Source organism: Lithobates pipiens, unplaced genomic scaffold (genome assembly GCF_037356315.1).
Source record: "Lithobates pipiens isolate NorthernLeopardFrog02 unplaced genomic scaffold, aLitPip1_a1.2 Scaffold_8, whole genome shotgun sequence".
In the NCBI taxonomy this organism is placed as follows: domain Eukaryota; kingdom Metazoa; phylum Chordata; class Amphibia; order Anura; family Ranidae; genus Lithobates; species Lithobates pipiens.
Genome location: NW_027507903.1, coordinates 115,960,942 through 115,973,799, shown reverse-complemented (window position 1 = coordinate 115,973,799; position 12,858 = coordinate 115,960,942). Strand labels below are relative to the sequence as shown.

Sequence of the window (12,858 nt, the reverse complement as noted above, 5' to 3'; positions counted from 1 at the left end):
AAGAAGTGCAATGGGGCATATAGGAGATGATTTGTTGCTGACCAGGAGACTGATTGAAGACCATGAAATATGAAGCCTATCTAATACCGGTGCAGAGTAATGATATGTAATGAAGTTTTCCATAAATAATGCTCTCCAATCTAATGTATATGCCCATTCATCAAATCCTCTTCAAACAACATCTAGTCAGCAATACATTCCTGACAAACTGAATAAATGTCTTCATAAAGGTTTTCAAGACAATTTCCAAGGGTTTTTTTCTTAAAACATCTGCATAGTTAAGGATTATATTAATAGCTGCTTTTACATTTTGTGTCATCATAAGCAATTTTTTAAAAAATGATTTTTTTTTTCATCTTCTGCTTTTTTTTTTTTTTTTTTCACACTTTCTCTCCCCCCCCCCCCCCCGGGGGGCAAGTATGTAGTGTATTGTAATATTACTTGCAAGCATATCTTTGTACGCTTGGACTGTATGAAGAGCTAGGTGCTTTAGAAAGAAGCATTTCAATCAGGAAAGGGAGAAGACTGCAATCACCCATAAGCATATACCTTAACTCAGCAATGGCGTAGCTGATATTTAAAAACTCATTGGGAATTGCACCATGTGATTGCACCAGAACCTGTGAGTAGGAAGAAAGTTAAAAGAACCCTGCACTTAGAGCAATACACAGGCTGTCATCACAGACCACCTTCTGAAAGTGCTAGTTATATGGCTGTTTGTGGTTTCAATACTGTAAATTACTGACCTGGACCACACAAAGACCAGTTAAAGTGAAGAACTCCTAATTGGTATACTAGTTTTGGAAAAATAATGGAGCAGCATGACAGCCAGTGAGCTATTTCTAGATGCAGAAGTCCGCAATGGCAGCTTCCTCGGCACTGGGTTTCTTTAAAGATATATGCTTGATTGGGTGAAATAAAAGGGAGTGGAGATATTTACACATACAATGGTAGTTTATAGAGGAAAATGAAAATGAAAATGGGGGGTGTGGGGGGATATAGGTAACAACACGTTTTTTACGGATATGTAGGCTCCATGGCTTACCCAGCAGTCAGTAAAAACAATGGATCCCTCTGTTAGCTGCCTACATCTCCTTTTTATATTTTATAGGTTCCTAATTCATAAAAAAGTTTTTTGCAAATCTGTACAAGCACACCTCCTGGCAGAGGAAAGGTGAGTGTAACAGAACCTTCCCATATTCATGTAACAAAGTAATGGCTCCAGCATGGCAAGTCTATTCAGTCAGCTTGCTCCCTGAATGAGACGCTTCTGTTGGTGAAATATAGGGTTCCTGTGCACATAGGAATAAAGCATAATGCTAGCTGGATATCACACCGCTGATCTGAAATTCAGCAACAATAAGGCACTCTCCAATACGAGTGTCTGCATTGCACAACCCATGCCAAGGCAGTGCCTTATTGCAACAAGGAAAGCGCAGAATCTGAAATCGGCATGAGGCTGCAGTTATGGCATGCCCCATGTTACAGACGCCTCTTCATAGCAGACAGTATGGGGCCCCCCAAGGGTCATAACTGTTCTTCTGACTCCATTGGGGAAGTGAAGGCACAAGGACAATAAATGTTACATAATATTGCTTATGCAGGCAAGCCAAACTGTACTTGCCTTAATGTCCCTCTAGCTAAACACACGCAAACACACACTGGGTGCAATGAAAGGTGTATCCTAATATATCATGTGCTTTCAAACTCAAGTGACAACTACCAGAGAAATAACCCCATAAAGAATTTTCTAAATAAATTGCTCTTGACCCCCTGACAACAATGGAGGGTCATTATTTTCTGCATCTGAGGAACTCTGTCTTTGTGCATCTGTCTTCAGCACATAATTAACACTTGAAGAACGCAGAACATTGACAAAATGTACAGACAAAGCAGGTGCCTTATTGCAAGGGGACAGGTCGGCCCTGTCCTGTTAGAGGACATTTGGCTTCTACGTGTCAGGGATTTTATGATCAGCCAATACACCTGTTATCCTTAATCATTGCTAAAAGATCTGCAAAAGCATGTGCTGTATTTTTGAACTAGCAATTGTCTGTTTGGAAATGAGTGACCAGATGAGGGTCACAATCGGGGCGGACTGACCATTAGGGCACTTGGGCACTGCCCGGGGCCAGCAGGGGGCCCCATGAGAGGCTCCTGGTAGTCTGTGTTGATCATGGAGCCCAGTGCTGTAACAAGTTCCAGCACTGAGCTCCGGTATCTGGTCCGACAGGGGCACACCAGCGTGAGCACTCAGTGTCAGGACACCTTCCCCACGCACCGATCGTTCCTCTCCAGCACTAACAACCGACACGGCCATCTCTGACACTGAGCTTACACACACCACACAGAGAGAGCTCACAGAGGATCCTCCTCCTTGGCTCCGGTGTACACAGACAGGAGGTGGGAGGAGCCAGGGAGGAAAGACATTCTCTGCAAGAGCTGTGCTGGTCATCTGCGGTGTGTATATAGTTTGATAGGGGAGGGGGACACACTGTGACCGTCCCAGTAACCAAGAAGGGGGGGGGGGTCAGGATACATACACTGAGAAGTGATGGTGGGGGTTGTTTTTGGAGAGCAGCGAACTTGTGCTGCAAGGTGAGGTGGTGTGGGGAGATTTCAAATCCGATCCCCCTATTAGGACAAGTCCTTTACCCAATCCAAAAGTATCCCGCAGCACATATCCTGTTACACTCCCCCAAATCAAAGAGATGCTGCTTGCCTCTTGTCCCAGGACCCCCCTCTCTGCTGTCATCCAGGACCCCCCCTCTCTGCTGTCATCCAGGGCCCCCTTTCTGTTCTCATCCCAGGAACCCTCTCTGCTCTCATCCCAGGACCCCTCTCTGCTCTCATCCCAGGGCCCCCTCTCTGCTCTCGTCCCAGGGCCCCCTCTCTGCTCTCGTCCCAGGACCCCCTCTGCTCTCGTCCCAGGACCCCTCTCTGCTCTCATCCCAGGGCCCCCTCTCTGCTCTCGTCCCAGGGCCCCCTCTCTGCTCTCGTCCCAGGACCCCCTCTCTGCTCTCGTCCCAGGACCCCCTCTCTGCTCTCGTCCCAGGACCCCCTCTCTGCTCTCGTCCCAGGACCCCCTCTCTGCTCTCGTCCCAGGATCCCTCTCTGTTCTCGGTCCAGGACCCCTCTCTGCTCTCGTCCCAGGACCCCTCTCTACTCTCGTCACAGAACCCTCCCTCTCTGCTGTCATCCCAGGTCCCCTCTCTGCTGTCATCCCAGGTCCCCTCTCTGCTCTCATCCCAGGACCCCTCTCTGCTGTCATCCCAGGACCCCCTCTCTGCTGTCATCCCTGGGCCCCCTTTCTTCTCTCATCTCAGGACCCCCTTTCTTCTCTCATCCCAGGACCCCCTCTCTGCTCTCATCTCAGGACCCCCTCTCTGCTCTCATCTCAGGACCCCCTCTCTGCTCTCATCTCAGGATCCCCTCTCTGCTCTCATCTCAGGACCCCCTCTCTGCTCTCATGCCAGGACCCCCTCTCTGCTCTCATCCCCGGGGCCCATCTCTGTCCTTATCTCAGGAGTCCCTCTCTGTCCTCATACCAGGTGTCCCCTAAACACCAACTCTGATAGGGGGCGCAGGACAGTTAGGGATTGTCTACATTCACAGTTTGGGGGTGGTAAAACCTCATAGTTGAGCCCTGTTTTTTTTTCTCACCCCCAACCACACCCCCTTTAACTGTAGTGGCCAGGGGTTTACAAATGTTGCATTTGCAGCAGGAATTATACACCCTGTCACACTTAGCCGGTGTAATGCCTGCCAAGCGTAACCCATTCAAGTGAATGGGGCTGCTCTGCAAAAGGCCGTGCAACCTTGTGCAGTACAGTGAAAAAAAGGGTTAAGATTTGTATTGCCTCTTCATCACCTGCTTTAACCACTTGGATCCCACACTAGCATGCTGCAACTTCGTGCATTGCACAAAGTTGCAAGGTGTTTGCAGAGTGGTCCTATTTACTTGAATGGGTCAAAATCACCCACCAAAAGCAACAGGAGGTATAATTCCTGCTGCAGCATGTGTACATCCTTAGCTGCAGCCACTGTAGCTAAAGGGGGAAGGGACTAATGTATGTAATGTGGGCGCTGTGCAATAAGAAGTTGGTGTTTAGTATGGTTTGCGTATGGACAGGGACACAGGGGCCCCATACTGATACCAGTTAGGAAAAGCACCTCACAGGAAATCTTGAGGCTAAAGATGTACAGCGCCTTTGTCTACAGTTTCTCTAACAGAATGATAAAGGAGAAAAATTGTATATGTTGCTCTATAAAGGGCATATGAAGTCCAGTGGAAATACTGACCTATTGATGTGTAACTGTGCATTGCAATCTTCCTATATTAGCTGAGAGGTGGTCTCTGTGTGACCCATGTTCTATCATTTTTTCACTGCATTACATTTTTTTTTTCACAATTTTGGAAAATGTGTACCTATTTAATTGGTGAATGTCATTCTGCAGATCTCTAGCAATGAAGAAGGTCATAGGTTACTAGGTAATTTTGAGTGGAAAGGCAGTTCCTCTCCAGTAGCACCACTTGCTTTGAACATAAATTCTGAAGACCCCTTTTGTGGAAAAGTGGTGTGGCCTGTTAGATCAGAGCTTCCCCCTCTGGGATATAAGGTAAAGTCAGGAGTAAACTGTTGTGGAAAATGGGGTGAGCCTGGTGCTGGCTGAGGCAGGGAGGGTTGGGACACAGAAATTGGTCGACCATCTTGCCTGAGTCGGCTTAGTGGTAGAGATATACAACTGCTGGGGTGTGAGGAAATAGGAGCGGTTTGAGGAAGGAGAAGCGACCGTGAAGAACCACACACCTGAGCGGTTCGAACTGGGCCTGGGCTGAGTGCTGTAGGTGAGCTAGCAGGAGAGTCCAATCTCTGTAATGGAGGTGGTAATACCCATAGTGGCTCTGAAGCTCCAGGTAAAGGGGGACCTGACGAATTGGCTTTTGGGCCTTGACATTGTCCAGAAGAGACAGCTGGGAGCTGCTGATCAGATTGTGATAGTCTTGGTTGACTGGATGAAGAACCTGCTCCTGGAGACCATTGTGAGGTGTCAAAAGCAGCTGGAGTTGAGGAGGTGGGGTACCGCTGCTGTGTAGAGCCCCTTTCAAAGCGGAGCACAGTAGAGGGTGGTCTTGGACTTACACAGGCTGCAGCGGAATAGCCTGCCAGCTGATGTACATGAAAAGAAGATTGCTGGTTTAGTGATCCCTCTGCTGTTAAACGTGAAGAAAAAGGCTGTCTCTGCAGCTGTTGGAAACCACGTGCTGATACACCCAATGCAGAGGTTGAGGGTCGGAAGATATTGGCTGGCAGACGCTGGTGAGTTAAAGGTATAGCAACTGATGTGGTGGCCGCTGCAGCCTGTAAAGGGGCCTGGACTAGTGGCGTCCATATTACAGGAGTTGGAGGCGTTGGTACAGAGTCTCCCTCGGGCTGAAAGCAGCGTGGCCCTTGTGCCATTTCACGGTCATGCTGAACAATCTGCTGAATGATTTCATTCTCCTGGTAATTCAGCACCCCGGAGCGAAGGTCATGCTGGACTTTATGCAGGAGGAGAGAGTTCTTTTTGCCTAAAAAATAAAAAAATATATATTTTCAGTTGCCCATATGCAATAAGTAGAACACCAATTACAGGAATAACTCCCAACTATTCCTGATTTGGAACAAAGTCCCTTAGCTGCTCTTCCCTCTTCATTTGTACCTCCATTTTGGTCTGATCTACATAGTTGCATTTAAAATGCACTATTTATCTTTCAAAAAAGTGTACTAGGCTTTATTCTATAAGGAGACGTGGCAGGGGGGTGTTGTCCTATACCTACATATATACTAATATACTTTTGGTAATAGGTGTCCGTCATTTATTTATTTTTTTATCTCAAAAAGATGGGAGGTATGATTACAGGTATCAGTTTGAGGCTTTTATGAAAAGTTCACGTTTTTATTCGTTTATGATTCTTTTCTGACTTGCAAGGCAAAATATTTCCCTAAAATTCACACTGCTACCTGGATAAATTGCTTCTGGCTTTCAAAAATGTTTATGTAAATATTCCATATCATGACAGTGTTTGAATTTTTTTACGTTTATTTTTTATTTTTTGATCCTTAGATTAGCCACTAGTATTCACTCTACATTCCTTAAAGAGAAAATGAACTCTTGAAGCTTTGCCCAGAACAGGCAAGCAGAGCGCAATGGCCTAATCCCCTGCAGTATTGATGGTAGTCTCCCTGAAACTATTCTTTTCCCATTAATGACCCTATGCCTTGTTATACACTGGCTCTATAAGGGAAACCACTTTGCTAAAGGTGGGACCTTTGCTTCCTCATGTCAGAACCTGCAGGAAGGAGAACACTGAGCAGCACAGTAGTGACAACATTAAAGTGGTTGTAAACCCTTACAACCAACTTTGACCTACAGGTAAGCCTAGATTAAGGCTTACCTGTAGGTCCAAGAAATATCTCCTAAACCTACACGGTTTAGGAGATATTTGCCGAAAGACAGGCACCACTGTCTACGGTGCATGTGCCATAGACAGCAGCGATATGCCGCGAGTGGCGGCTCCCGTGCGCAAGGGGGGGAGTGACGTCATCGCGGCTTCGCCGAATGACAGCGACGGAGCAGCGAGACCCACCGAGAAGATGGATGCGCCGGATTACAGGGGACAGCGGTGACTTCGCTGGCTCCTGTGTCAGGTAAGTGACACATAATGGACTACTATGCGATGCATAGTAGTCCATTATGCTTTACCTTTGCAGGAAATGAAAGAGGAAGTAAACTCATCAGGGTTTACTTCCTTTTTAAGGCCCCATGCACACACAACTTTTTCTTTTTTTTTGCAAGCATGTTTAGGCACATTAAGCTCTTGGGCATTCACTCATTTCATTGGGCAGAATATAAATGTATTCTTACCATTGGAATGAATGAACACTCAAGCGCTTAATGCACCTAGTGCTAAACTGTTTTTAGAGTTGTTTGTGTGTATGCAATACAAGTTCAGGGCCGACGCCCTTTGTACAAAAATCCAAGGGAAAGTTTGTACAAAGTCCTATCGTGTGTATGAGGCTTTAGAGTAACGCACATTACTGCACCAAAGATGTGTAGGTTCAGGCTACCTGTTAAAATCATGATCACTTTTAGTTAGGAAGGCCATCTATATAAGAAGTGTTTAGATTAGGGCAGAAACAACTAATCGACATAACCAACTATAAACATAGCTGTCAACTATTTTGATAATTATTTGGTCAGCCAATTTAGTCGGCCTGCATACAGAATGTATTATTTACATATCAGAAAACAGTGCAGCACACATACAGCTCAGTACACCGTCCATACATGTCAGCAGGTGCCTGAGAACTTGTGAATGTCTGAGGAGCAATGCCTCATGGGACATGTAGTGGTAGGCAGAAGGAAGTGAGTGACTCTAAAGGCAGAAGATATTTTACCTTGCTATAGGGGTACTCTGTACTATACTTTGCAGCTTGCTCTAGGGCAGTGATGGCGAACCTTGGCACCCCAGATGTTTTGGAACTACATTTCCCATGATGCTCATGCACTCTGCAGTGTAGTTCAGCATCATGGAAAATGTAGTTCCAAAACATCTGGAGTGCCAAGGTAAGCCATCGCTGTTCTAGGATAAGGTGACCAGATTTTTAACCACTTCGCATCCAGGCCAATTCTGACATTCCTCTCCTACATGTAAAATTCATAATTATTTGCTAGAAAATTACATAGAACCCTCAAACATTATATATGTTTTTTAGCAAAGACCCCAGAGAATACAATGGTGGTTGTTGCAACTTTTTATCTCGCATGGTATTTGCGCAACAATTTTTCGAGCGCTTTTTGTTCCAGAAAAAAAACATGCTTAAAAAAAAAAAAAAACAGTAAAGTTAGCCCAATTTTTTTGCATAATGTGATAGATGAAGATACGCAGAGTAAATAGATACCCAGCATGTCACGCTTCAAAATTGCATGCGCTCGTGGAACATCCCTTGTAATAGGGATATGGCACGATCTGACCTATTTACAGTGAGATATGGGGTCAATAAGACCCCACATCTCACCTCTAGGCTGAGAAGCCTAAAATAAAAAAAACGATCACCGCTTCTCTGCCAAGGTGGCGCCGTTATTTTGAATGCAGAGGCTGGGCGTGATGTCATAACATTGCGCCCGGCCACCGAACGATCATAGAGACTCCGGGGACCATCTGGTCCGCCGGAAATCTCTATGGTATCATCCGGGAGCTGGTGGATCCTGTGACCGACTCACAGATGGAAGCGGTGAGTCGGTAGAAGCACCAGAGGGAGCTACGGGGGACATCCTCTCCCACCACCCGTAAGAACGATCAAGCTGCGGAACAGCCGCTATGATCATTCTTATGGTGCAGGGAATCGCTGGCTGAAAATGCCGATATCTGAATAATGTCTGTAGCCTCAGGCATCATTCAGATATAACCACCGAAAGTCGAGGATAGTAGGGGACATTTTTTTCCTTATTGGCAAATGATTAACTATTTTCTAAGCATATTTTCTTCAAATTATATATGCAGTGTATATGGTATGTGTTTATGGAATGATTGTATGATATATATGTTATTTCTCACATTTTGTCCATGAGATTAAAAAAAAGATACTACTTAGAATTTTTGGGGATATGTCTACCAAATGTTAAGATAAGATGGAGAAAAAACTTGGGAGGGATGGGCCGGCAAAATTAAAATCCAATCCGGGCAGGGGCTGCTCTAGACAATTTTTGGGGGTGCTATGGTTGTGCATGAGGTAAAAGTGAGGGTGCTAATGCAGCACACCGCTGCTACCACACACCTGTGGGCATGGCCAAAAAGTGGGTGTGGCCAGCAAGTGGTCATGGCCAGCAAGCGGAGGTTTCTTTATGGCATACAATGGCATCTGTATACCAATAAAAAGCCAAAAAATGCAGCACAACCTTACAATTCTACCAGTGCAATGGTAAAACCTATAAATGAATATCTAGTGCAAACCAACTAATGTATTGCAATATAGTAGTGATGGTGTCGCACTGTGTGCAAAAGGTAAGAAATATTGCAGAGCTGCAATGTGCAAATAGTTGTGAAACCCCCTATATATAACCATAATGTACAATTGATGTACATATTTTACATTTTATTATTATATATAGGGGGTTTCACCACTATTTGCACATTGCGGCTCTGCAATATTTCTTACCTTTTGCAGAGATTGTGACACCATCACTACTATGTTCTAATGCACTGGTTGATTTGCATCTCTGCTATGGTCAATGTGCCCCTGTATGTTGGTGCTACATGCAGGGCTCAGGAGTGTGCTACATATAGAGTGCAGGGCTCAGGAGTGTGCTACGTATAGAGTGCAGGGCTCAGGAGGATGCTCCCTCTGAGTCACGAGACCCTGTGATGTAATGTGTAGGGGAGGGTCAGAATGGTTTGGCAAGATGCTTTTGCATCTCTCATGGAAAGGCACAAAGTAGCTGCAGCATCGTGGTTTTATGATATACGCTGTATACAGTTGGTGCACTGCAGCACCTTTTTAAATGTGAGTTCTATGCACATTTTTAAATAAATGTAATATTGTTTAAAAATGATATAAGCATTATTTGGAGCTCTTTTTCTCTCATCTATATCGAGTCATAATGGAGCCACGAGGAGGAAAGCATGATCTGGTAGTCGGGTGACAAAAATATTTTATTTGACCAAACTTAAGTGTGAGGTCACACTCTGTGAGGTGAGCGCATTTCTGATGGGGGAGCACTCAGGTGAATAGATGCAAAACAAGGATTTTTAAGAATTTGGGAAGACTCAACAAGTTACAACTTTTTTCTGATGTTTTCATTAAATATTTGACTGCACTCAAGCATGGGATTTATATTACAAGAAGAAATTCACATGAATGTATCATATTATGGTATATTCATGTCATGTTGGCATTCTTATATATGCACAGGAGAATTGATGCACTAAGTGGTTGGATAAATTTATTATCACTAGCGCAGCATTATTTCTTTTGCGTTTACTTGTGCTTAGTTGCTTGCAAGACTACCTATTATAAGTGAAAGTGCCACCAGCTTCCTGGCATCAGTACAGGATTTACAGGTAGAATACAATTTTAAAAAACACTGACACATACAAGAACTGGTATGTGAATTTTGGGGGTGCTTAAAGAATTTGTGAGTGCTTGAGCACCCGCAAGCTCTTATCTGGCACCGGCCCTGAATCCGGGGACAGACTTGGTCCGTGGACATCTGTTCACCCTACTATAGGGGCACTCTGAAGGCAGGAGGAGCCAGAAGCACCGGAATCAGTTGCTGGTTCTGCATTTGGTGAGGTAGATGCCAGGTCCAGCCAACGATCCCGTATTTTGTGATATTTTACTGAGCATTTTCTATGTGTGTAAATTAATATTTTTATAAGGCAAGAACATATTAACATCCACCATCCATTCCCGAAATGTGGGTGGGGAGGCCTGAAGCCTAAAGGCTTGTACACACAAAATAATAGTAAGCGCAAGACTATGTAAACTCAAATGAAAGAATACATACAAAACTAGTACAGTGTAGTACTAGTACTACATTACGTCACTTCTGAGGTTATATTCTGTCGTACGAGAATTTTCATATGGTGAGTAACCTCTTCAATTTTGACATGAGGCTAGCATGCAACAAAATATGGTCGAATGGTCCTCTGAAAATCTGATCATGTGTGCAAGGCTTTACTCTCACTAATAGTCTAGCCATAAACAGCTAATATATTTGTTATATAGTCTTGCGAGCTACCCAAAAACCAAAAGTAACTATATATGTACTAGAAAATGTTGTGTAAGGTATTCAAAAGGCCAGCTGCTAGCACTGATCACATCCCCATATGCATGTGTACAAAAATCAATATATAAAAGTGCAGCGCTGAATCATGAAAGATAAACAAATATCAAAAATTATTGAATCAAACAACATATAAAGTGCATTATTAAATGTGCATACAATAAGGTGCAAAAAAGTCCATATAATATTTTTATATTTCATGATTCAGCGCTGCACTTTTATATGTTGATTAGCTGTAAACAGCGTTTCTTGTACGAAAATGTTGATGTCAATTACTTTCTTGCTCTGGGAGTAACCCCGGCAAACACTGTTCAGGGCACAAGGTCAGTGGGGAGCCCATGTGATCGTGTAAAAACCTATTCCCAGTAACCCTGAATGGCAGGGCAGGACCACAATAGATGGTAAAATGAGCCTCTGGCTTCCCCGCATCTAGGGCAAAAAGTTTATAGTTTTAAAAGAAAAAATGTATACATCATCATATGTATGTCATATATCATTTATACAGCAATTAGTGCTACACAAATGCACTGATTCCTGTGTAAATGACACTGGCAGTGAAGGGGTTAACCAGGGAGTGGCAGTGTAGGGGTTAAGTGTTCATAGGGGTGTGTTACTAACTGTGGGGGGCTGGGCTTTGTGTTAGTGAACACTGATCTCTGCTCCAATCACATGGAGCAGAGATCAGTGTCACTTGTTGCTAGGCAGAATGGGGAGATGCTGTTTACAACAGCATCTCCCCGTTCAGCCTCCCCGTGAGACGATCGTGGGTATCCCTGCGGCGACCGAGTCCACGGGACCCGCGACCGGACTCACGGGGGTCCTGTCCGGCACGCACGTGATCGTACCTGTACGCCACCTGTGCCATTCTGCCGGTGTACATCGGCGTGTGCTGGTCAGGAACTGGTTAATATAAAATATTTATATTCCCTTTCCACCCTTCATGTCGGACTCCCAGTTAAAATACCCTGTATATCTGACTTCTGGGTATATTTATTTTTATATTTATATATATTACTGTAACTGTTTCACAGTATAAATTAACCCTTATAATGTTTATCTGCTATTTTTTTGTACTTTAAAGGGCTATTTTTTGTCTCTTTCGTTCATTGACAGACACAGCGCTCCGTTATTCAGAACCATAGGGTTATACCGCCCCCCGCCTATGGGCAGTCCTAGGTGATATATATCCCCCTCTCTGCTGACAGCCCCACTGGACGGAGTCGCAGCGTTCCTCATGGCCGACAGCCCCCGTGACGAACGCGGGTGTCAGATCCCTGCCCTCCTCGCTAACTGGCGACAAAGGACCGGCCAACCTCACACCACGCTGTCACTTACGTAACAATGCCACACTCAGCTGCACCCAGCACAAAGATTTTCCAGCTTGCGGGACCACAATCTAGGTGCAGGCAGCCTGAGAGCGATTGTCACTGGGCTAATTACACAATTAACCCTTTAACTGCCACCACCCCCGTTTTAAGACAGAGCCGGGGGGACTCGTAATTTAAGCAATACCAATTATAATTTTAGAATAAGCGCCTGCAACACACACTGCCACCACAGACAGGTCTGCTCAGCGCCTTACTCTGCCACAGTAGCGCCCTTTTAAGAGACAGGTTTGTTTATAGTTTACATCAAGAGCTTTAAAGAGGAAGTAAACCCTGATGGGTTTACTTCCTCTTTCATTCCCTGCAAAGGCAAAGCATAATGGACTACTATGCATCGCATAGTAGCCCATTATGTGTCACTTACCTGACACAGGAGCCAGCGATGTCACCGCTGTCCCCTGTAGTCCGCCGCATCCATCTTTTCGGTGGGGTCTCGCAGCTCCGCCGCTGTCATTCGGCGGAGCCGCGATGACGTCACTCCCGCACATGCGCACGGGAGCCGACACGAGCGGCAGCTCCATTGTTGGAAATGCCGTGCTCAGTGCGCCTGCGCGCCGCTGTCTACGGCGCATGCGCCGTAGACAGCGGTGCCTGTCTTCTGGCAAATATCTCCTAAACCGTATAGGTTTAGGAGATATTTCTT

The 12,858-nt window shown here is 45.1% G+C and overlaps 1 protein-coding gene across 1 annotated transcript in view; it reads right to left on the bottom strand.

The window, feature by feature from the left end:
• Nucleotides 1-408: 408 nt before the first annotated feature.
• HCN4 (hyperpolarization activated cyclic nucleotide gated potassium channel 4) overlaps nt 409-12,858 on the bottom strand; it is a 221,849-nt gene continuing 209,399 nt past the window's right edge. The window contains exon 8 of the mRNA XM_077473378.1: nt 409-5,572. Within this exon, the coding sequence (XP_077329504.1) occupies nt 4,479-5,572 (1,094 nt within the window). The 3' untranslated portion in view covers nt 409-4,478. The remainder of the gene's footprint in view (nt 5,573-12,858) is intronic.